The sequence below is a fragment of the Haematobia irritans genome, unplaced genomic scaffold, assembly GCF_050003625.1.
Source record: "Haematobia irritans isolate KBUSLIRL unplaced genomic scaffold, ASM5000362v1 scaffold_87, whole genome shotgun sequence".
NCBI lineage: Eukaryota > Metazoa > Arthropoda > Insecta > Diptera > Muscidae > Haematobia > Haematobia irritans.
In genome coordinates, this window is record NW_027445849.1 from 1092 (window position 1) to 25140 (window position 24049).

At 34.9% G+C, this 24049-nt stretch overlaps 2 protein-coding genes and 1 long non-coding RNA gene across 3 annotated transcripts; all 3 read right to left on the reverse strand.

The window, feature by feature from the left end:
- Positions 1–507: 507 nt before the first annotated feature.
- LOC142242858 (uncharacterized) lies at positions 508–7956 on the reverse strand. Its single transcript, XR_012724213.1, has 2 exons — positions 6853–7956; positions 508–876 (listed from the first exon to the last, which is right to left on the reverse strand). It is a non-coding gene; the product is annotated as an uncharacterized LOC142242858 (long non-coding RNA).
- A 179-nt stretch (positions 7957–8135) lies between these two features.
- Positions 8136–18016, reverse strand: LOC142242855 (uncharacterized). Its single transcript, XM_075314373.1, has 2 exons — positions 17624–18016; positions 8136–8685 (listed from the first exon to the last, which is right to left on the reverse strand). The coding sequence occupies exons 1-2, from the start codon at positions 17938–17940 to the stop codon at positions 8172–8174; spliced, it is 831 nt and encodes a 276-aa protein (XP_075170488.1). The 5' UTR covers positions 17941–18016; the 3' UTR covers positions 8136–8171.
- On the reverse strand, positions 18017–23460 carry mldr (mitochondrial ribonuclease P catalytic subunit). The gene is made up of 2 exons (XM_075314374.1): positions 23304–23460; positions 18017–18385 (listed from the first exon to the last, which is right to left on the reverse strand). Exons 1-2 carry the CDS (start codon positions 23372–23374, stop codon positions 18061–18063), a joined length of 396 nt encoding a protein of 131 aa, XP_075170489.1. The 5' UTR covers positions 23375–23460; the 3' UTR covers positions 18017–18060.
- Positions 23461–24049: the final 589 nt, after the last annotated feature.

Consider the following 24049-nt stretch of genomic DNA (forward strand, 5'->3'; position numbering starts at 1 on the left):
ACATGGGTGTATATAGGCCCCCTTACGACAGCGAATCTTGGATCCTCTCTTGAATCTAACCTAACCTAGATATATCAAGTTCATCAGGATTATTTTAAGTATTATTTTTTAAGTGTCTCTGTGTTTTAATTTTTTCAACTGATTATGAATTTTTACTCATCTGGTAAAAAAACTACGATTTTCAATAAAAGTTAACATTTAATATTCCCGTTCGATTTAACGAATTTTTCTAAATAACGAAAGGGCCTGACAATATATCGTTCGTTAAACCGAGCTTCGACTGTATATATATATATATATATATATATATATATATATATATATATATATATATATATATATATATATATATATATATATATATATATATATATATATATATATATATATATATATATATATATATATGTTTACTCGTGGGTCGTGGACTTGGAGTAAAATTATTAATTTGTTGATTTGGTGAATCCGTGAGATTTACCCCAATAAATAAAAAAAACAAGAGACCAATTCGTTGATGTCAAGGGCCGTAGACCAACTTGCTTTTATTGAAGGTTGAAGCGCAATTAACTACCAAAATTCCGCCTAAAGCGGTTATAGATATCGTATCGAGTTTAATGGCTTAATTACAAATAAGTGAAAAGGATAACAATATTGTTTCAATGCAATTCAAAAAATACAAGTAATCAAATGTCAAAATAGATAATAAGCAAGGGGGGTACTCATCATAGGTTGAACCGTGAGTTCAACATTTTCCCGGGCCAAATTGGTAGGACGTCTAATCAACTTCCGTTAAATGGGCCATGTAGATGGTGTCGTCTCATTGTGGAATGGCAAGGTATTCCGACTTGGCTGGAATATATCTCGGCTTCGGTAGCGCTGCAAATAAGAGAAAAGAAAGAAAAAAAGAAAGAGGTACGACAGCCAACTAGAAATTATAGGAAATACGATCAACTGCTTCATATTAATAGTTTCTTCTTCTTTCAACGCGGTTATTGCGAAGTTGGTAAGACACAAAGTTTTACAATCGGGCGTACGATGACCCCATTTTGTGTCCGGATTTCGGCGACTCGGACATTGTTATCTTGACCTTTAATAACTTTGGATACCCGACCGACGCACCATTCTGTTGGTGGCAGAGAGTCGTCTTTGATTACAACAAAGTCATTTTCATTTATATTGCTGCAAGTAGTTTTCCATTTGTAACGGCGCTGGAGTTCTGTAACGTACTCGGACTTCCAGCGTCGGCTGAAGATGTGCTGAATGTGTTTCAATCGCTGCCAGCGGCTAATGTAAGGTAAGTTCTCTGGTTCTAAATTAGATTGGGTCTCAGGAGGAGCAACAATAGGACCACCTCGGAGGAAGTGTCCAGGGGTCAGCGGTAGTAGTTCCGACGGGTTTTGAGACATTGGCGATAGGGGTCTTGAGTTAAGAATAGATTCAATTCTGACCAATAGTGTACTGAATTCTTCGAATGTGAAAGACAAATTCTTAGTAATCTTTTTCATATGAGACTTCATGCTCTTGACCGCTGCCTCCCAAAGACCTCCCATGTGGGGGGCATACGGTGGTATGAAAGTCCACGAAAAGCCATGGAGACCGTACTTTTGAGTCAAACTCTGTTCAGCCGTTTTGAGGAATTCGTTATGCTCTTTCAATAACTTGTGACTAGCTCCCACAAAATTGCGACCGTTGTCTGAAAACATAGTCCTTGGAAGTCCCCGACGTCCTGTAAAACGAGTGAAGGCCGCCAAGAATCCCTCTGCGGACAAGTCCGAGCACACTTCAAGATGCACCGCTTTAGTTGAGAAACAGACAAATACTGCTGCGTAGCTTTTAATGAGTTTTGCGTTTCTCAACCTAGAAGTTTTAACATTGAAAGGCCCAGCAAAATCCACGCCAGCGTATGTAAATGGTAAGGAAAATTTCACACGTTCCGGTGGAAGCGCAGCCATGATTTGGGTCTGAAACTGTCGTTTGTATCGTGTGCACGTAATGCAGCTCCGTATACATTTACGAATTAGGTTTTTAAGTCTTGGTATATAAAAACATTGGCGTATGGCGCGTAACATTAGATTGAATTCGGCGTGGAGCATGATTTGATGAGTATATCGTATCAGTAATTGTGCGAAATGTGATTTATCAGCGATAATGATTGGATGCCTTTCTTCATAGCTAAGACCTGCATTCTCTAGGCGTCCTCCTACACGTAGCAAACCAAATTTGTCCAGGAATGGAGCAAGTGTCAAAATATTGCTTTTATTGCTGATAGGAGACTTGTGGCTAAGACATTGGTACTCTCGCCAAAAATACAGCTTCTGAGAAAGTATGCTTAATCTCCTGTTTGTCAACACAATGTCATTGGCAGCAATGGAATGAGTTCCAACTGAATTTACACTTGATTGTTTTCGACATCGATCTATAAATCGGTAAACATAACACATGACTCGTAGAGCTCGATTGAAAGAAGAAAATCTGGAAATTATATCTTCTGTAATAATTACATGATAATTGGAACACTTTTTCATTTCTAAATCGGTTGGAGCGAAGGTGCGTGGTTGTGGCCATTTGTCTTGGGGATGTTGAAGCCAGGAAGGTCCATTCCACCAAAGATTATTCTGAACCAGATCATCTGGAGTACTTCCACGTGTACCTAAATCGGCTGGATTCTCTTCTGTTTTTATATGTCTCCAACATGTGGATTCAAAAAGTCCTAAAATTTCACAAATACGATTGGCAACGAACGTTTTAAGGGTCTGAGGTTCCTTTTGTAGCCAACTTAGGACAATAGAGGAATCTGTCCATAGATATACCTCATGTTCACAATTCATAGTGTCGACTACTATTTTTACAAGATGAGCTAGCAACACTGCTCCGCATAATTCCAATTTCGGGATGGTTAAACGTTTGATAGGAGCAACGCGTGTTTTTCCGACAAGGAGGTGGCTTGATATTTTACCTGAGTTGTTGATTCGAAGATATACAACACCACAATAAGCTTTCTCCGACGCGTCGCAGAAGCCGTGTATTTGAATCTGTTGACCTGGGACATATTCTACCCAACGCTGAATTTTAATGGTATGGATCTGTGGCAAGTTCTCGCAAAAAGATTTCCACTTGACCAGCAAATGTGGAGGAACTCCATCGTCCCAATTTACATGTTCAGCCCATAACTGTTGCATTAAAAATTTCGCTAAAATGACAATGGGTCCCAACCATCCTAAAGGGTCAAAAAGTCGAGCAATAATTGAAAGGATTTGCCGTTTGGTTGCAACTGATGCTGTGGGAATGGGTCCAACCCTATAGTAAAAACTGTCCGAAAGTGCATCCCAGCGTATTCCTAATGTTTTGGCTTTGCTGGAGTCATCAAAGTTCAAGAATTCCTCATCCAAAAGATCCTCCCGGGGTATATTTTCTAGCAAAGGTTTCGTATTAGCAGTGATTTTTTTCAGAGGGAAGGCTGCTGTGGCAAGTGTCGATATCAATTCACTTTGCTTTGACTTCGCCTCGACTAACGTGTGTCCTCCCGATAACACATCGTCTACATAAATTTCCTTCTGTAAGATTGAGGATGCTGATGGGAAAACTTGTTTACAATCAAGGCTCAATTGCTTTAGGGTTCGTATGGCCAGGAAGGGTGCACAGTTTAACCCAAAAGTTACTGTTTTGAGTTCAAAGGATTTTATGGAATCTTTGGGATCAGCACGAAATACTATACGCTGATAGGGTCGGTCATCAGGATGAACAAGTATCTGGCGATACATTTTCTGTATGTCACCTGTGAACACGTATCTATAATAACGCCAGTTTAAAATTACTTGAACAATATCTGCCTGTAAAGTTGGTCCTGAGTAGAGTGCATCATTTAGAGAATATCCGCTTTTCGTCTTTTTGGAACCATTAAATACTACCCGCACTTTTGTTGTCTTGCTCTCAGGTTTCATTACGGCGTGGTGGGGCAAAAAGAATGAAAATTGTTTGTCCGAAGAACTATCGACATGATTGACTTGACCCATGTGATCTAATTGCAAATATTCACGTAGAACATCCTCGTATTCCTTTTTTAGCAATGGATTTTTGCTCAGCATGGTCTCCATACGCCTATATTGAGCCACGGCCATATTTTGGGACTGTCCAAGAAATATCGTGTCAGGAAATTCCCGACGAAAAGGCAACCGAACAACATAACGCCCATCTGATTGACGGTAGGTAGTATTTTTGTAAAAATCTTCGCAATAATTATCGTCATCAGTAATTATCATGGTCTTGTTGACTTCCTCTATTTCCCAAAAGCGTCTAAGCTGTTCATTGAGTGAATTTTCGTTCGTGTCATATACTCTTGTTGAAAATGTATGGACCTCATTTGTTGGAAGGGGCCCCGATAGATACCAACCAAATTTGGATTCCCTAGCTTCTAGACCATTGGCAATATTCATTAATACGCCCTTCATATTGATTGATGGCAAGTAATCACTACCTATGATCATATCTATAGGGGCGGGTTTAAAAAAGTTTGGGTCCGCTAGGTTTAATTTCTTGATGTCATGGAGATTCTCGATTCTCACTTTCCTGGACGGCAAAAAATGAGACAGTTTCGATACCACGATGGCAGTAATTTTTATTGAGTAATTCGAAGCACGTGATTTAAGGTTGACGACACATCGTCCTGTGGAGTTCCCTACCACTGTTCCACCCAAACCTGAGATTTGTGACATGTGTGTGTCAATGGGGATTGCAAGTCTCTGCTGAATCCTTTTCGAAATAAAACTCCTTTCCGACCCGCTATCGAGGAGTGCACGAATCGCAAATAATTCACCAGCGTGCTCAATATTTATCAGAGCCGTAGGCAAAACAGTTGTGCCCTCATGGCGCACGAAATGAGCCTGAACTAAATCAACTGACGATTCTAAATTAGGATCGTCTTCAGTAGGAGGGACATTATTCGACGACGAAAATTGAGATGAAGATGGTCTTTGGGTTACTCGATTGGAATTAGAAGTACTTCGATCGTGGTATGATGTTAGATGCAACAAGGTGTGATGCTTTTTACTACATTCTTTACAAAATTTAGTACTCGTGCAGGTTGGTTTCAAATGCCTTGACGACAAACAATTAGAACAAATTTTATTCGAGTATACAAATTTCAAACGGTCATTTACTGGTAATGCTTTGAAATCTTCGCAATTTCGTAGGGAATGATTTCTGTTACATTTTCTACAATTATGAGGATTGTTATTTCCATCGCCGCGAGTCTGGTGAAATGATTGGGTCTTATGATGATGATTCTGATTATCTCTTGAGTTAGATTTCCTATAGTCGGTCAGAGTCTCTAAAATCTCAATTCTTTTTGAGAGAAAAGCATTCATCTGTTGCCAGGATGGAAGCTGCTTGTGATCAGAAAGGGAGTCTTCCCACGCCCTTAAAGTTTCCTCGGGAAGCTTGGTGGAACAATGGTGAATCAAAATAGGATCCCAATTTTCGGTATTGAGTTTGTAGGACTTGAATATGGACAGGCTATCATTTATTCCCTGTTGGATAGTTCGTATAGATTTGGTAGTTTCTGATTGAGCAGCTTGAATGCCAAAAAGGATTTTCATCTGCTGATGAACGAGAATACGAGGGTTTTCGTAGCGGTTTTTGAGAGAATCCCAAGCTAATTGGAAATTGTCGTCAACTAAATCAAATTTACTGACAATTTGATAAGCTTCTCCCCTAGTTTTTCCTCTCAAATGGAAGAGTTTTTGAGCAGGTGACAAGTCTGGGTGGGTTCCAAAGACAGCCCAAAAAATATCTCGGAATGCCGGCCATTTCGAGTATCCTCCCTCAAACGGAGGTGTGTCGCAGGGAGGTAGTTTTAACGAAGAATTTTGTTGACTAATAGTATTGTTTAGAATTGTTTCGTCAGCCCTTGCTGGCTGTTTTTGCGAAATCATTTCAGCTATTTTACATTTACATGATAGGTATTCTTTGTATGCCTCTTTGTATCTCATAGTAGCCATTTTCACGATATCGGCATTTTCTGCTGTTTCTTCACCTGTCATGATACTTTCATAGGTTTCTGACAATTTAGTCCATCTCTTTTCTAATTCGTTTTCCTCGATTTTCAATGACAAAATTTTTGCATTTTCCGCAGGTTTGAATTCTTTGCAAAATGATACCAACAGGTCGTTAATAAACAAAAATTTTCTACGTTCAGCCATATTGTATCTCAATTTTTTTTTTATTATCAACGATTCGATTCGAGTGAGCAGTTGTTTGAGCGAAATTATCAAAGTTTATATACGAAAAAGTTGATATTTTATATGATTTGAATAATGAAATCTTAGATATATTGTTTTATATTTTAAAAACGTTTATAGCAATCCCGGCGGGTAAACATAACAAATCCTCGATATGGCAACCCTATTTTGGGAATGCTGTGGTCAATGAGAAATTTGGTCAGCTGATCGTTCTCAAGCTCTCGAATATCGTTGCGATAGTGGAGGTCAGCTGATCTTGTTATGGTCTCTTCTGAAACTTTTTTCTTTTGTTATGAAGACAACTAATGCTTTTTATTTCCATAAAAAAAAGCACCAATCTATTCCGTTCTGCGTTTTCTTTTATGACTTAGATCAGATATTTTAAGTTAATAAAATATGAGTAAGCCAATTATTCGAAGAAAATATTGAAACGCATTAATTTTTCGATTTATGTTGTCAAAATTTTGAGCGATTTTCTTCTCCAAAAAAATAAAGAGAAACCACATTAAATAACCGAAATGTCTCCAAATGTTTATCTTTTAATGTTTTGTTTTTTTTTTTCAATTTTATTTTCTTCAATTTCTGGTTATTTATATAAACAAAATGAAAGACTCACCCTTTTCTTGTTTTCTTCTTGAGTGACGTTGAAAGCTTTTTGATAATGTTTTTGAAAATGTTTCTATTTCACTCTAAATTACTTGTTTTTTGTTTTTATTTCAATTTTTCACTATGACTATTGTTCGAAAATCCAGTGTTGCTTTCCTATTCAATATTTATTTTTATAATTTCTCACTTTATTTAATGTCTGTCCACTTACACTTCACTCTTTTGTTTTTGTTGTGACATTTGAGACACTGATCAATATAGAGTATGTTCACTGCATGACAGCTGTTAACTACAACTTGTCATATGCTCCTCACCAGCTGTATTTGGCATCACTGTTCGATTTGTCGTACAAAAACTTTGTTTATATGTTATTCCAATGCAAATTTTCCATAAAAATTTTACTTAATTTCAGTGGCACATTTGTATTTTATTATGGAAAACACAATAATGAACTTTTATGGTTTATTTAAATTAAAATATTCATTTTAACGTTCACTTTGGGTTTTTATTCTTTCTCTTATTTTCTCACTTGTAAATATAACTGTTATTGTTTGTTGGTATTTTTATGTGGTTGTCACTTTTCTTTTATATACTTTTTTTCTCTATTTTTTTTTGTATTTTTATGCACTTTTTAAGATATTATATATTCTATGCCACTTTTGATATAACTTTTCTTCTTTTTTATTTTACACTCACACACTAACAATTTTATTTTATATGTATTTGAATTAATGTAATGTATGAGTATATGATTTAGTTTTTGTTGTTTTTTTTCTCAAAGGTTTTTTTTTTCGATCCCGGTCGCGATTTCACCGCCAATTATATTGTTGTTTGTAATTTTTTTGTATTTTGATCGTAATCACTATAATCACCAACATGCTACCGAACCTACCTCCTTTTATTCTCTTACTTTTCACTTTTTCTCTCAAAAAACCTCGTACTCTGCTGTCACTCGATGATACTGGCAATAATAATAGATGTCACCTGATGAGTTTAGAGATGCCCAATTGACGCTTTTAGGCCGAATCAAATTAAATTGACTTTTATTTAGTATCGTTGTTGTATTGCGATTGAAGTTCAGAATGAACGTTCCGTATTTGCAAACTTTCTACTGGATTTCTTTCCTATCCTAGTCTCTGCTAGGATTTTTCGAAGGACCAATATATATATATATATATATCATATCCGCATATCGCTATATTCAAGAACTGGTCTGACACGGGAGCTAAAAGGCCGTTTTTGAACTAGTGTTTGATATATCTTAGCTGCATTCAAAATAACAACCGCTCAACATTCAAATGGAAATTAAGATTTTTCATTACTCTTCATCTAATCTGTACATTGTTTTAAATTGATTGCTTTGGTTTTTTTCTCAGCTGCACACATTATACGATCTTTGATATAACTGTCCAACTTAAAGTCCACTTCGATAGGCTTTGTGTTGTTAACATTCTGTTTTGAAGCTGCATCCAGTGCCTTTATGATCAAACAGAGTATTGCATGAGAGAGCCTGTGAACTACCTCGTATTCATTTCCTTCCTTCGTGTTGTAGTAAATTGCTAATTGACTATTTGGTTGCACACCAATGGCCAAGAGGATATTACAAAATATACCACGTTGCATGCGAGCATAAGGATCAAACAATGTTGGTGGTATACTCATCGATGTGGCTAATTTTGCAACAAATTGCGTAAATTTATTGATCAAAACTTTCAAATACTGGGTTCGACTTTGGCGCTCCAACTTGTTTAGCATTTCATAGTAAATTTGGTTTTTACGTTTTGCTATATCTTCATTTTGTGAGTCGAAAAACGTGTCCTTTCTTAAAACATGTTCCAGTTCACTGAAAAAATAGGAAATTTTTATTGATGAATCTTATAACAAATTAATAAACTGAGTACCCAGCAAAAAATTTGGAAGTTGTTCTAAAAGCAAAAGCACTTCCGAAAATGTTCTCCCAAAGATGTTCTTTAATTTAACTACACACACCCAAAGAAAAAATACTTTTTTTCAGGAACGAAATTTTAGACAAACGAAATTCCTTTTGAATGACTATTGATCAAGTTCCTTAATCTACTTTGTCCATAAAGCTCGAATAATAATTCGTTGGAAATTCCCTTTTGTTAGGTTAGGTTAAAGTGGCAGCCCGATTAAGATTCAGGCTCACTTAGACTATTCAGTCCATTGTGATACCACATTAACTAAAAGTACCTATTACATATGGGCACTTCTAGTTTTAACCGCTGAACCTTCTTGATTATTTTTCTTTGTTGAACCAACCAGATTGTTCCAAAAACATTAGCAGACTGCTTAAGTTAACGTTTTCCAGATCCGCCAGTAATCTGAAGCTATATGCTCCTAAAAGTTGCTTGCGCTTTACACAAAATGCAGGACACTCACACAAGAGGTGTTTAATTGATTCCTTTTCCTCCACATCATGACAGCTCATACATCATAGTCATTATACTTCGCGCCAATAGTTTTTGCAAAATCTCCTATCAGGCAACGACCCGTTATAGCAGATATCAGGAGTGATATCTGACGTCTCGAGAACATTAGCATATCTAGTGTGCGGTTTAAGTTGAAATGGGGCCATATTTGCTTGGTGTCGTTACAACCCTTGCAATTCTCCCATCGAACATTTGCTTCTCACGCAGCATGAGCTTGCAGGTAGCCAGGGGCATACCAACAAATTCTAGTTCCCCTGGAATATGTAAGGTAGTCCCTAGCCTTGCCAACTCATCCGCTTCGCAGTTCCCCGGTATGTTCCTATGGCCAGGCACCCATATTAGGTGAATATTGTACTGCTCAGCCATCTCATTGAGAGATTTGCGGCAATCGATGGCCGTTGTCGAGTTGAGGAACACAGAGTCCAAGGATTTTATTGCAGGTTGACTGTCTGAGTATATATTAATGCCCACATTTTTTGGAACATTACTTCTCAGCCAATTCGCCACCTCTCTTATTGCTAATATTTCAGCCTGAAAAACACTACAGTGATTAGGTAATCTTTTCGCTATTCGAAGTTCCAGATCATTAGAATATACTCCGAAACCCAATTGTCCATCCAATTTGGAGCCATCAGTGTAGAAATCTATATATTCTATATTCCCCGGGGTCTGTGTGCACCACGCCTCACTGTTGGGGATTAGAGTCTCAAACTTTTTGTCGAAAAGTGGACTCGCCAAAGTGTAATCCACTACGTTAGGCACATCTGGCATTATTTTGAGGACCGAACTGTGACCGTAACTTTTTTCCGACCACAACGATAGCTCGCGCAACCCCACAGCCGTTGTTGCAGCTGATTGTTTGGCCAAAATGTCTAAAGGCAATAGATGCAACATGACATTAAGGGAATTTGTTCCTGTCGTGCTTAACTTTGTCTAAACTTGTTGGCTGGTGAAGTGCCGGCCACCAGACTACAGCACCATATATCATTATAGATCTAACCACTGCCGTGTATAGTCAATGCACATTTTTGGTTTTAATCCCCACTTTTTTCCTATTGCCTTTTTGCACGAGTACAAATTTACCGTTGCTTTTCTCGCCCTTTCTTCAATATTAAGCTTAAAATTCAGCTTCCTGTCCAAAATAACGTCAAGTTATTTTGCACACTCACCAAATAATAATATCTCTGATTGTAATCTCTGAATAATAATATCTCTGATTGTGGATGGGAATTTTCCCCTGACTGCTAGAGCCACATCATCTGCGTATGCCACCACTTTTATCCTTTCTTTTTCTAGGGTAACCAGAAGGTTATTTATAGCAACATTCCAAAGAAGAGGTGATAGAACTCCTCCTTGGGGAGTGCCTCTGTTCACATACCTTTGTATGTTTGCTTGTCCTAGTGTAGTTGAAATACGTCTCTTCATTAGAAGTTCGTCTAACAGCCCAAGTATACATGGATCGAAATTCAGAGTTGTCAGTCCATTTAATATCGAGCTCGGATGGACATTATTGAACGCCCCTTCGATGTCTAGAAACGCCACGATTGTGTATTCTTTGACAGATAGTGAGCTTTCAATAAAGCTGACTAGCTGCGGTCTCAGTAGACCTGCCCTTCGAGTATGCATGCTGTCGTTTCGAGAACAAACTTGAATCGATGCTAGTTCTAAGATAAATATCTATCATCCTCTCCAGAGTCTTAAGTAGGAATGAGGATAAGCTGATTGGTCGGAAATCCTTCGCTCTCGAGTGAGCGGGAAAAGCCGCTTTAGGTATGAAAACGACTTTCGTTTCCCTCCACTTTCCTGGGATATATGATAAGTTGATACATCCTTTATATATCGCCGACAACCAGGGGATAATTTTGTCAGTCACTGCTTGTAACTCCGCCGTAGTAATTCCATCAGGTCCGGGGGATTTGAATGGTCCAAAGTTATTTAACGCCCATCTTATTCTAGATTCCGATACAATTTCCTCGATAGGAAACGACCGCTGAGCCACTGTGGCACCGCCAGAACCTGGTTCAACCGTCTGATTTCCAGGAAAATGTGTGTCCAATAGTACCTCCAGCGTCTACTCCCTGGACGTTGTCCAATTGTTTAATGAAACCTGTTTTAATAAAACCTGGAGCGGAGTTGGTGGATGCTAGAACCTTCCGTAGCCTCGGAAGCCTCGGACGTATTCTCAATACTGCTGCAGTAATCATTCCAAGAGTTATGCTGAGCATTTCTCAGTTCTCGCTTGTATACTCTCAGATTCTTCTTGTAAGCGTCCCAATCCTCAGGGGCTCTAGTGGACTTTGCCTTGTTAAAGAGCTTCCTGCAGGATTTCCTCATATTACTTAATTCCGTAGACCACCATGGTGGTCGATTTTTCCCCCTTGGCTTCCCTCTAGGGCATGCAGCTTTCAGTGAGATGTTGAAGGCCTTAGTAGTCCGCTCCACTGCGTGTTCGATATCTTGCACATTTCTCATATTTGTCTCTTTTATTTCCGGTATCATCATATTGAACGTTTCCCTATACCTATTCCAGTCAGCTTTCCTAACATTTGGCGGAAATATGGTCTTGGTGGAATGAACATCAAAGTTGAAACTGATGTAGCGATGATCTGAGAAGCTGTGTTCACTTAAAACCTGTCACTCAGATATCATTTGATTCAGTTCTTGCGAGGCCAAGGTGATGTCCAAAACCTCTTGCCTGTTTTTAGTGACAAAGGTTGGGGCATCTCCCTTGTAGCAAACTACCAGATTAGTACGCAAAATAAACTCTATTAGCGACTCTCCCCTTGCATTAGTATCACTACTTACCCATATACTATGATGTGCATTCGCATCGCATCCCATAATGAGTTTCGTCTTTGTTTTCAGTGACTCCTCAACTAAGGTCTTAACGGCACATGGAGGCATCTCCCTGTCATGTCCCATGTAGACCGAAGATACCCAATATTTGCATTTGGCTATTTCTAAATTGGCAACGACAGTGTCTGCATTGCACATTGAAGGAAGCAGAAACAAGTTACGCTCGTTTTTAGCAATTATACAGGCTCGATTTACATCATTACCAGTATACTGCAATAGTTTGAACCCCGGAGTACTTAATTCACATATTTTGTTTCTATAAACATATGCGCCCAGAAAAAAGTGTCTTCGAAAGGAAAAAATGTTCAACAATTTAGTTTAGCCATTTTATTTCCATTCAGTTAAATTTTTGTGTGAAATAATAAAATTTACTTGTTCCAGTAAAAAAATCCTAAACTGAAAGCAGTTAGGAATAGTTCATTAACTAGAATAAGGCATGGCATTTTACTAATACTGTTTTCTTCGCTGGGTATAAGAATTTACTACTGAAAAAGAAAATATTATTCACTGATAACAAAGCGTTCGTAAAAATAAACAAAAACTAAAACCAAGTTTCCTCAAATTTAGAAAGATTTCTTATAAAATGATAATTCTGACTTCCTTTATTATAGAAAGCTTATCATACATACGAATAACACTTGGCATAGAAAAATATTTTAGTTCATTCGTACTAAGAAGTATTCAATCCTTTCAAAACTTAAGGAAACACACTTGTTAGAATATAGGAAAATTTCCTACATTTCTTTTATCTACCTGTAATCGATACCTGTCATCGATGTAATCGACGTGTTTGCGCGTGGGTTGTTTTTTTAGTTGGAATCGCGTTGTTATGGTATACGGAGAGATTGTTAAAAAATAATATTGCAGTTCTAAATTTGAAGTAAAAAGTTTACCCCAAATATGTAAGATTTGTCCGAATGAATGAAAAAAGCTCAATAAAGTCATTCCATATATGAATTCAATTCAGTTAAAATTTTTCATTCTGTAGTATAGTGGTACATAAATATAGGAAAATGTTAATTAATATATGAAATGCGTTCTACCTAATTTCTACGAAAATCATATCGTTAAATCAAATAAAAATGTCTTTGGCGCTATACGAAGTTCAACTTTCTTCACAATGAGTTCATTTTAACTTAAAGAAGGGGTCACTTTTTTCTGGGCGTGGTTCTTGAATAAGAACTATGTATATGTCCCCTTTCATCAGGAGAACTTTTAAGACAGCACATGCAATGATGAAAATTTATCTGGAGGATCCGTAGGACCATCGAATTTTCAACAACCGTCACATCAGCCGCTTCAATCGAGTCATCTAGAATGTCCTCTTCAGAGATCTCGGTGACTCGCAATAACCGGGAAACTTTTCCAGCACCTGTGAGTAGACGACAGACAGAGCATTCTCAATTTCCCCCCATTTTTGCTTTGGAACCAAGGCTGTCTTTAGCAACTGAGGCAAACGATCTTTGATCCCTTTTGGAGGATGGCAGCTCATCCGGCGACTGGGCCCTGAAGTCAATTCAAATGTTTGGCCAAAACATTCGTTTTTTTTAATTTTGAGCGACGAGCGGCACGTGTTAACGTCGTTTAATCGGGCTCAAATTTTGGCTATCCCAATATCTGGAAAGGGGATTCGTTTTGTGGGGTTAAGGCGAACAAGATTCCGACATTTGTTTGCCCCATATAAGTTGCGGTCACTCTATTATATATAGCTCCTATATAAACCGATCCCCAGATTTGACCTCCAGGGTCTCTTTGGGAAAAAAGTTCATCCGATCCGGTCGAAATTTGGTACGTGGTGTTAGTATATGGTCTCTAATAACCATGCAACCATGTTTCTAACATATGGTCTCTAACAACCATGCACAAATTGGTCCATAATTATTTCTAAACCCCCCCCCCCCCCCCAGATTTGGTTTTGGAGCCTCTTGGAGGAGCAAATTTCATCCGATGCAGTTGAAATTTTGTATTTGGTTTAAGTATATGGACACTAACAACAATGCAAAAATTAGTGCATATCGGTCTATAATTATATATAGCCCTCATATAAACCGATCCCCAGATTTGACCTCTGAAAATGTAAATGTATGTTCCTGTTAAATCAAGTTTCTTTACATCGGCTCGTGGGCGCCCAAAACTAGGCTATATAAATATAACTGTTTGACTGTTTGCGTTGCTTGCGCGCAGAGAATGAAGATTAAGAAAATTATGAACTTTCCACCTATAATCAATTAGTATCAATTTGCTGTAATAGTTTTACAAATATTTAGCTCAGAAAATTTAAATGAAATGTAAATTTGATTGCAAGATTGGTTGTACAACTAGTCTCACTACAATTCGGAAAACTTTGAATTGATTTTATATAGATAATTGTGCGCCGCCGAATACACAATTTTATATCGGCTTAGCCGTCAAGCCGCCGCCGTCGGAGGCAAAATTTTGTGTCAGCTGCCGACAAAAATGGGTCGGCTTCATTCTCTGCTTGTACGTTGATAGCTACAGCGATAATTGTCGGTTGATGACAATAACGGTTCGATTCGATTAAAAATTTATAAAATCGAATTTCTTCTACATTGTTTGCATTACAGAAAAAGGTGCTAGAAACCAAAGATTACACTCATAGAAAAAAGTCTGCTAAAAACTGCAGTCGATGTCTGCTGTTATATTTTTGTACTTCAGGGCCTAATGAACAACAATTTATAAACATTTTAGGTTATACATTTTTCCCCAAAGCATATTTAAGAACCAAAAGTAGTTTTTGGTGTATTTTTGCACTGTTATATACTTACAAGCTACTAAAAACGATCAGCAAACATTTTGTTTGCTGTTATGCCTCAATTTTATAAATATTCAGATTTTTGGTCAAATACTATAGATATTCATAAAATATTGTTTTAATTATCTTAGGATAGCTCCTAAGTTGACATTTTTATTTATTTTAGCCAAAATAAAACACGTTTTAGTGTAATCTAGCTTCAAAAATAGCAGGAAATGTTTGTTATTTCAGCAAACAGTGACTGCTGTCCCTTTTTCAGCAGACTTTCTGCTGTTTTAGCAGACTTTTCTGCTGTCCCTACTAGCAGGAAATGTTTGTTATTTCAGCAAACAGTGACTGCTGTCCCTTTTTCAGCAGACTTTCTGCTGTTTTAGCAGACTTTTCTGCTGTCCCTGCTAACAAATTTCTTTGGGTGTGTCGATTTGAGGAAGATGGGAGATTGGCTTGCGTCATACCAAATGTTGCATTTGCCAGATTAGTTTAATACATGTTTGTAATCTTTTAGTTGTTTTTATTTTTTAAATGAAAAATGTAATTTTCTTAATGAAACAATGTTAAATTTTAGGCAACAACAAAAAATATATATTTTCCCCTTTATGGAAATTTATTTCGTGCTCTTAATTTCTTTTTATTTGCATTTTAATGCTATGTCAATACTTGTCGTATACGCGTTTGGTTCGAGTATTAAACTAATGTGGTAAATGGTTTGATGTGCTCAGTAGCCAATCTCCTATCTTCCTCTTCTATAATCTTTGCTAGAAACCAAAGATTATAGATTTGAGGAAGATGCAAGATTGGTTTGCGTCATACCAAATGTTGCATTTGCCAGATTAGTTTAATACATGTTTGTAATCTTTTAGTTGTTTTTAGTTTTTATTTTTTAAATGAAAAATGTAATTTTCTTAATGAAACAATGTTAAATTTTAGGCAACAACAAAAAAATTACATTTTCCCCTTTATGGAAATTTATTTCGTGCTCTTAATTTCTTTTTATTTGCTCTTAATTTCTTTTTATTTGCATTTTAATGCTATGTCAATACTTGTCGTATACGCGTTTGGTTCGAATATTAAACTATAATCTTTGCTAGAAACCTCGTAGAAGTGAGAAAGATGCGAGGGAAGATGCAATTAGCGAGAAAAGATTTTTTGAGTTAGTCTATGAAATTGTTTTTACATCCTGTAAAAAAATAAACGTTTATCACCAAAAATATATACTTTTCATTTTGTTCTTGACCCACCGTGGTGCAATGGTTAGCATGCCCGCCTTGCATACACAAGGTCGTAGGTTCGATTCCTGCTTCGACCGAACACCAAAAAAAGTTTTTCAGCGGTCGATTATCCCACCTCAGTAATGCTGGTGACATTTCTGAGGGTTTCAAAGCTTCTCTAAGTGGTTTCACGGCTTTAAAAAGGAGGTCCCTTGTCATTGAACTTAACATGGAATCGGGCAGCACTCAGTGATTAGAGAGAAGTTCACCAATGTGGTATCACAATGGACTGAATAGTCTAAGTGAGCCTGATAGTCTAAGTGAGCCTAACATAAGTGACTGATTTGTTATAATTCTGAACTTAAAGAAATCAATACAATGGTGTCAATTAGGCTATAAAGTTAATTCAAATCGATACAGGCAACATTTACAATTTTTAAGAAATTCGTAACATTTAATTTGTGTATAAATTGTTTTCTCTTTTTGAGTTAATTTAATTAAGTTAAACAAAAAATTATTGAAGTCAAAAAAAGTTTGCATTTTATCATTTACCTTAATAAAGTTTGGAATTTCATCTATGAAACTCGATTAATATTAATGGAAAATCTTCGAATTCTTATAATCGACTTTTTGTGGAAAAAGATCTCGTTTGATGACAATGAAATTCGCATAAGCGAATATACACAAAACCTTGGGGTTATGTTGGAAAGTAAGCTGTACTGTTAGTTCAATATAAGGCTAAAAGTCCATATCGGAGCTATACTTGTATACCTATCACTTATGATATCAGCTACCACGAATCATTGTCTGAAAGGGGAGTTGGCTAAAATGGCAGTGTTGACTGCTACATGAGTTGACATGATGCGAAGGCAATAGAACAAACTAAGCACCTCTTGTGTATAAGCTGAGTAAACTTATTTAGGACGTATAGGTTTAGAGAATTCGGTACCTCCAAATGATAACTTTAGTCTACAGTTAAAGTTTTGAGAACAACAGAACGCATAACTGGAGTTGTTCAATGGTAAAAACAGAAAACCCCTACTTGAAATAGGTATTTTAGTTAAGGTTTTATTACAAGGTCTGCATGTCCAAGTGAACCAGAAGTAACGTGATTCATGCATGAAAATCCAAAAGGGACTAATGGTTGCCAATGTTGTGATTACCGCCTATATTTCCTGTTCTGATGATTGTACATAAAGATCGTCATTTAGACAATTTTTCTTTAATTAATCCTTGCCAATCGGGATTCAGAAAAAAATCACAGCAACATCCCTAATGTTGCACCATACAGAGACAATGAGAGAGAGTATACAAGCAGAGAAGGAATATGATCACCTCAAACATGTTTCAAGAGCAAAATGTTATTTTTGGACGGCAAACAAGGAACACACAGGTTTGACTGCTGTAACTCACATTTTATATCTGATTGCAAGAAAAATCTGATTTCAACTATTGCACAATGTAGTTTCGATTATTAGTTTCATTAATACATACTCTGTGGTTATGGTATTAAATTTGCTTGCTGATCGTTTATAACGTTTGCTCCTCTCTTGAGGTTCAATGTCGCCATAATCCTTTGCCGTACTTATAATATGAATTTTTTTGGGTTTTGACAAATTTTCCGTATAGGTACTTGCAGTTGGAGGCTTAGCTGGAATATACGACATCTCCTCCACATACTTATGTAACTTTTTCATGTTTTCCTTACACCGGTGATCTTCATATGTTAGGTAATTGTTATCTTCAAAATTGGGCTCCTCCGATGTGTCTGAAAGAGGCTCCTCCCAATTATTCACATTTTCGCTTGCCATATTGCAATAATTTTCAAAACTTCAATTTATACATGCAATTTGGTGAATTTGATTTAAAATGAATAAAACAATTGAGTTAAAAATCAAATCTACTGTTTGCATTTATTTTTATTGAATCTATTAAATTTTTATACACATCCAATATTCCGGTATATTGAAACTATCAGGTACGTGCTGTTCGTATTGTAGTTTGTATGGTACATGCCAACGATCTTGAACTTTGTGTGCACATATTAAATGCCTAATGGGTTCCTTGACAATTATTTTCCCGCTATTCGTTTGAGTGACTAAGGAATACTGGTGCTCTTGTTGCCATCGACGAAAAATCCCTTTCAATTCCGGACCAAGAAGAAATGCATGTTGTCTCATGAAATCTCTCGAAAAGAAGTCTGTTCGTTGGCCACTTTTTAATGTTGCATACAAAAGAAATGGATCATCCTGCGACCTGGAATCAAATAGCGATGAATTTAAAAAATACATAAATGAAATTTAAGAAAAAGTATTTCTTGGGAATTGTATTAGTTCTAGGGAGGATGACACTAGAAAATAAATAGACGATTCTAACAAGTGCTGACGTAATTTTATTGTTACAATTTGAATTAACGGAAACTAAGCAAAATCTGGAAACATCACATTTGTAACAATACATAATTTTTTTCGCTTTTAAAAGAAAATTTCATAGTTTGATGAAAAAATTTGAGTTCAAATTTGCAAAAATGTCTTGAGTGCCATACGAAGTTCAAGATGGGCGAATTGTGGTAAAATGATACATTTGTGTATATTTTTTCCAGAATTCCCTTCTTTGGTTCGGAATCAATACCAAAATCCTTAAAGGATTTAAAAGATATGAAAAATCCTTCTTTTGGATTTAAAAGATATGAAAAATATTGGACAATCGCAATAAATATGTATAATAAAAATATGTATTTTCCATTTATATTTTTTTATTTCCAGAATTTGCATAGTATGTTATCTTCACCAAATATTACATTTCTTTGCCATTATTTTTATATCTGGTTGGTTCAAATTTTAATAGGCGATTTCAATGTGGGGAAATATTGGAAAGGAATTGCTACTAAAATTAAATTAAATCGAGTCCCTTAATAACCTTTTTATGCAAAAAGATTACAACGACGAAAGAAGATTATAAATCTGCAACCTGGAAATAAAAATTCAACTTGATATTCCATGCAGGTAATGTTTAATAAAATTAACTTTAATTGAACAAAACGAAGTTCTAATTATTCTGTTTACTTTCAGAAAAACAAATTTAGCTTAAAGACTGCTGATTTATTGGAAATCTAGGCGCATCTATTTATTTTTTTTTTCACTCTTTAGTTGTTACACCCTCACAAAAAATCGCTTCTGTAACATATACTCCCAAACATATTTTGCTTCAAGCATATACATTTTTGGGTATTGCCCAAACATTTATATGTTTGATCTCTAACAATATATAATATGTTTGAAAGCATATTGGTCTAAACAATATAAGTTTGGGTAGTCTAAGTTCCAAACATTTTGTATTTTTGCATCCAAATTCAATAATGTTGTCTTCCAAAAAACAATATGTTATTATGTGACCATATAATATGTTTGGAAGCATTTTGCACCCAAAAATATTATATGCTTAAAAAAAATTCTCCCAAACAATATTGTGCTCAAAATTTTATTTATTTATTTATATATTTACAATCATAATGAATTATGAAAATAAACAGGTAATATAAGTGCTAACAACATAGGTTTTCGACCTGAATGCTCAAAATTTTGTTTCTGCCCAATTGTATATTCCCCGACATCTTTCTCACTTCCACGAGATTTTTTAGTTCTTAGCACCTTTTTCTGTAATACAAACATTGTAGAAGAAATTATTCAATTTTATGATTTTTTTTTATTTTAATTTTACCTTTTGCCGGACGGGGATTCGAACAGCGGACCACACAGTTTGTAAGGATCAAAGAAGTAGCTGATCAATTGCTCAAGGAAAAATAAAATGTTAATTTTGTAATAACAAGCAACAACCACCAACTTAATTCAATATCGCTCCCTGTTAAATAGCGCTCCAAGCTACTAAACACATATATGTTTATAGGCTATTTCTAAATTAATATATGTTTGCATTCAAGCATATTATATTTACAAACATTTTATGTCCCAAACATAATATGTTCTAACATATTAACATATATGTCCCAAACATGTTATGCTAGTTTATGAACATTATATGCTTGCACTCAAAAATATTGTGTTTAAAAATTTGTGTTCCAAACATATAATGTTTATAGCCAAACATATGAAAAACAGTCTTTTTCAACCGTGTATAGATTGTTAATGTACGCGTAAGTTATGTTAGAATAAAACACACAAATTGCAAGAACTAAATTATTTTGTTTATAGCATAATTCACAATATTTTTTATAAGAAACTCATATTTTCTTTTATTTCCTTTTTTTGTATGTGTTTATTTAGTATAAGTCAATATTTACATTCATAAAAAATTGGTCCTCAGCGCCAAGAGGCATTATAGAGGAAATTGGCAACAATAATTAATATAAATACATAAGAAATTATTTTTGGCTATAGTTTATAAAAAATTATGAATAAATTATAATTCAATACATGAAATTTGTGTGTGTAATTGTAGAACTAATCTCCATTTTTGTGGTAACTCGTTGTATATTAATCCTCCTGAATAATCAATCCTTTGCTTACACTTTTCCAGTCTACAGCGCGGTACTTTAATATTTTCTTGATTTCTTGTATTAAAATGAGTCTGAATTAGATCAAATTTCATGGTGTGGTGACCAATGTCATCTAAACATTTATACACAAAAAGAAGCACTTGAAAAATACCATGAATGGGAAGTGTACTTTCCGCTATAGATCTATTAAAACATTACTTGAAAAGTTGATAGGTAAGTTATAAACATTTTTCAAAGCTCTATTTTGGGAACTTTGCAGGGATTTCAAATAAGTATTAATTTTATTGCATCCATACGCTATTGCCAAATAATTCAGATGCGACTATATTTCATGGTGTGGTGACCAATGTCATCTAAACATTTATACACAAAAAGAAGCACTTGAAAAATACCATGAATGGGAAGTGTACTTTCCGCTATAGATCTATTAAAACATTACTTGAAAAGTTGATAGGTAAGTTATAAACATTTTTCAAAGCTCTATTTTGGGAACTTTGCAGGGATTTCAAATAAGTATTAATTTTATTGCATCCATACGCTATTGCCAAATAATTCAGATGCGACTATATTAAGACGTTAAATATCAACAATTTTCATCTTTCGTCTAGCTTCCATCTCAATTTATATAAAATTCCAACGGCCGGAGCGACTTTCCTTTTCAGTTCGTTTACATGCAAGTCCCACGCCATATTACCTTGAAGCAAAACACCTAAATATTTAACATAACTAGACTCCTCAATGGATTTCCCGTTTACCGAAACACTAAACTCTCGATTCAGAGCTACAGAATGCGGACGAAATCTTACCATTTCAGTCTTATCTGTATTAAGAATCAACCGATTTAATCTGGCATATTCAAACAGTATCGCAGCATCTCGTTCAATACTACACCTTAAAGCTAAATCATACTTATATGGATAAAATAGACATATGTCATCAGCAAACCAAAAAAAATTTTGCCATCAAAACTAATGTTTGCTAAATCGTTCAAACAAATCGAAAATAGCAATGGACCTAGTCCACTACCCTGTGGCACGCCAAATTTAACTGCACCCAAAAAACCTTTCTTCCCGTTAATCTGAACAAACTGCATTCTATTTTTAAAATAATCACGAAAAAGTTCTAACTCAAGTCAACCAATCCCATACCACTTCATCTTCTCAAACAAAATCTGATGGTTCACCCTATCGAAGGCCTTTGCGAAATCATAGAAGAGTCCTGCCACTCCACTGAAACCTCTATCTAAACCTTTACATATATGATGCACCACATTCAAAACCGCATCCTCCGTCCCACATCCTTTCCTAAATCCAAACTGAAAATTATACAGTAATCGATTCTCATCTAAGTAACTCGAGAGCTTTTCATATAAAATTCTTTCCAGAACCTTATCAACAGCAGACAATACAGATATAGTTCTATATTTCTCTTTAAACAATGAATTTATTGTCTTAGGTATGGGAACAATTTTGTTGACTTTGAGTATATTGGGATATTCGGATGAAGCCTACATCTTATTAAATATTTCCATTAAGAACGGTGAAATTTCATCTATACATCCCAAAATAATGCTGGGAGATATATTATCACTACCCGCAAACTTATCTACTCTCATGGCCATAATAACATCTCTTACGTGTTGCAATCCGATATCCTTAATCCGAAATATATTATTGGGAACAACAGATGTATTAAAAAAATCTATCAAATCATCTGACCGAACTTCAATTTGTTCCTTTAGTTGATGTATCGAGGATATAAAGTAATCGTTAAATGTTTCTACTTTCTCCTGATCCCTGATTACAGGTCCCCCCTTCTGCATTACAAAGATTGATGTTCCTTTTTTTCATTCTACCCAATGTCCTATTTATGAAACTCCATAATTTTCTAGAATCAAAACCAACTTCGTAAAGTAATTACTTCTACAAACTCTTGAAGCAAAATTTATAACCTTACTTAACCTTTTGAGTTGCGAATTCAAAACTTCATTGTCCCTAGATTTACGCCTTTTTCGTAAAAGTTTTTCCTTGAACAAAACTTGTTCATTGATTGAAATTTATTGCCAATATCAATTAATTATTTAATTGAATCAATCAAATAGTTGATTGATTCTTGTCGCGATTTTAATTAAAGTTTGTCACGAACAATCCTAATAATAGTCTCTGTATTTTCTTGTTTGCTTTCTTTATTTTTTTGTTACATTCGCATGAACGCATTGAATTGTAATAGATCAGAAAAACTTTTGTTTTTTTTTTTTGAGTTTGGCGTTAACTTTCAATCGGTTCGGACGATGTCATATTTTTAATAAATTGAATTTAATATTACACTATACTTTGTTGGAATTCTTATTGAAAAGGCATCTGTGGCAAGTTTTAATTGATTCAATAAAAATATTGATTGAATTTTATGTCAAAAACCAATCATTTTTTTAATCAATCACCCAATTAATTGATTCCGTGACAAAAGTCAATTAAAATTTTAACTGAAAATCGGGTTGGGTTTCAATCAAAATGGGTGATTGATACTATCATTTTCGTGATTGAAGACATTTCAATTTAAAAAAAATGATTGAATCTGCGATTGAAATAAAAAAAATAAATTTTGTGTGTATACATTACATACATAAGAAACACAAATATTAAGAGTGGATCTACTTACAGGTCATTAGCTAAGAAGACAGCAGCATTATCAGTAACAAATTGCATACCTCTCTTTGGCCATTTATTCATATGTTTGCGTCCCAAAACCAATACGTGTTTATTTTTATTTTTAAAATATTTTACAACTGAAGCCAACTGAAAGAAGGAGAACAAAAATATTTAGTAAAATAATCCAGCAATATTCTCCAAATTATTTTTGTTTAAATTAAAGTAAACTTCGAGTATAATTATCACAATGCAATAATGTATATTTTAATAAAGACTGAGTAGCTGCTACTCGATTGAAGTATTGGGATATGTTATCCATGAGAAAATTACCACGAAGAACAAGGTAGTCTATGTGACGAAAAAACTATCGAGAGAGTAGTCGATTTCAACCAAAATCATATATGGAGTGAGATTGGAAAAAATTGCATGTTTTCCGCTTCATATTTTTACTTAATATGCGAAATTTTGGGCATAAGGATACAAAAGACGAATCTCGACTTTCAGCCTTTTTGTCAAAAAATCTATATATATATATATATATATATATCTATATATATATATATATATATATATATATATATATATATATATATATATATATATATATATATATATATATATATATATATATATATATATATATATATATATATATATATATATATATATATAATATATATATATATATATATATATATATATATATATATATATATATATATATATATATTATATATATATATATATATATATATA

Bases quoted from the DNA above. Each gene is read 5' to 3' on its own strand.
- LOC142242855 (XM_075314373.1), bottom strand. From the start codon at position 17,940: ATGGCAAGCGAAAATGTGAATAATTGGGAGGAGCCTCTTTCAGACACA. The intron at 8,686-17,623 runs GTATGTATTAAT...CTATTTTTTCAG, and splicing joins TTTAATACCATAACCACAGA to TGAACTGGAACATGTTTTAA.
- mldr (XM_075314374.1), bottom strand. From the start codon at position 23,374: ATGAATAAATGGCCAAAGAGAGGTATGCAATTTGTTACTGATAATGCT. The intron at 18,386-23,303 runs GTAAGTAGATCC...ATTTGATTCCAG, and splicing joins GTCTTCTTAGCTAATGACCT to GTCGCAGGATGATCCATTTC.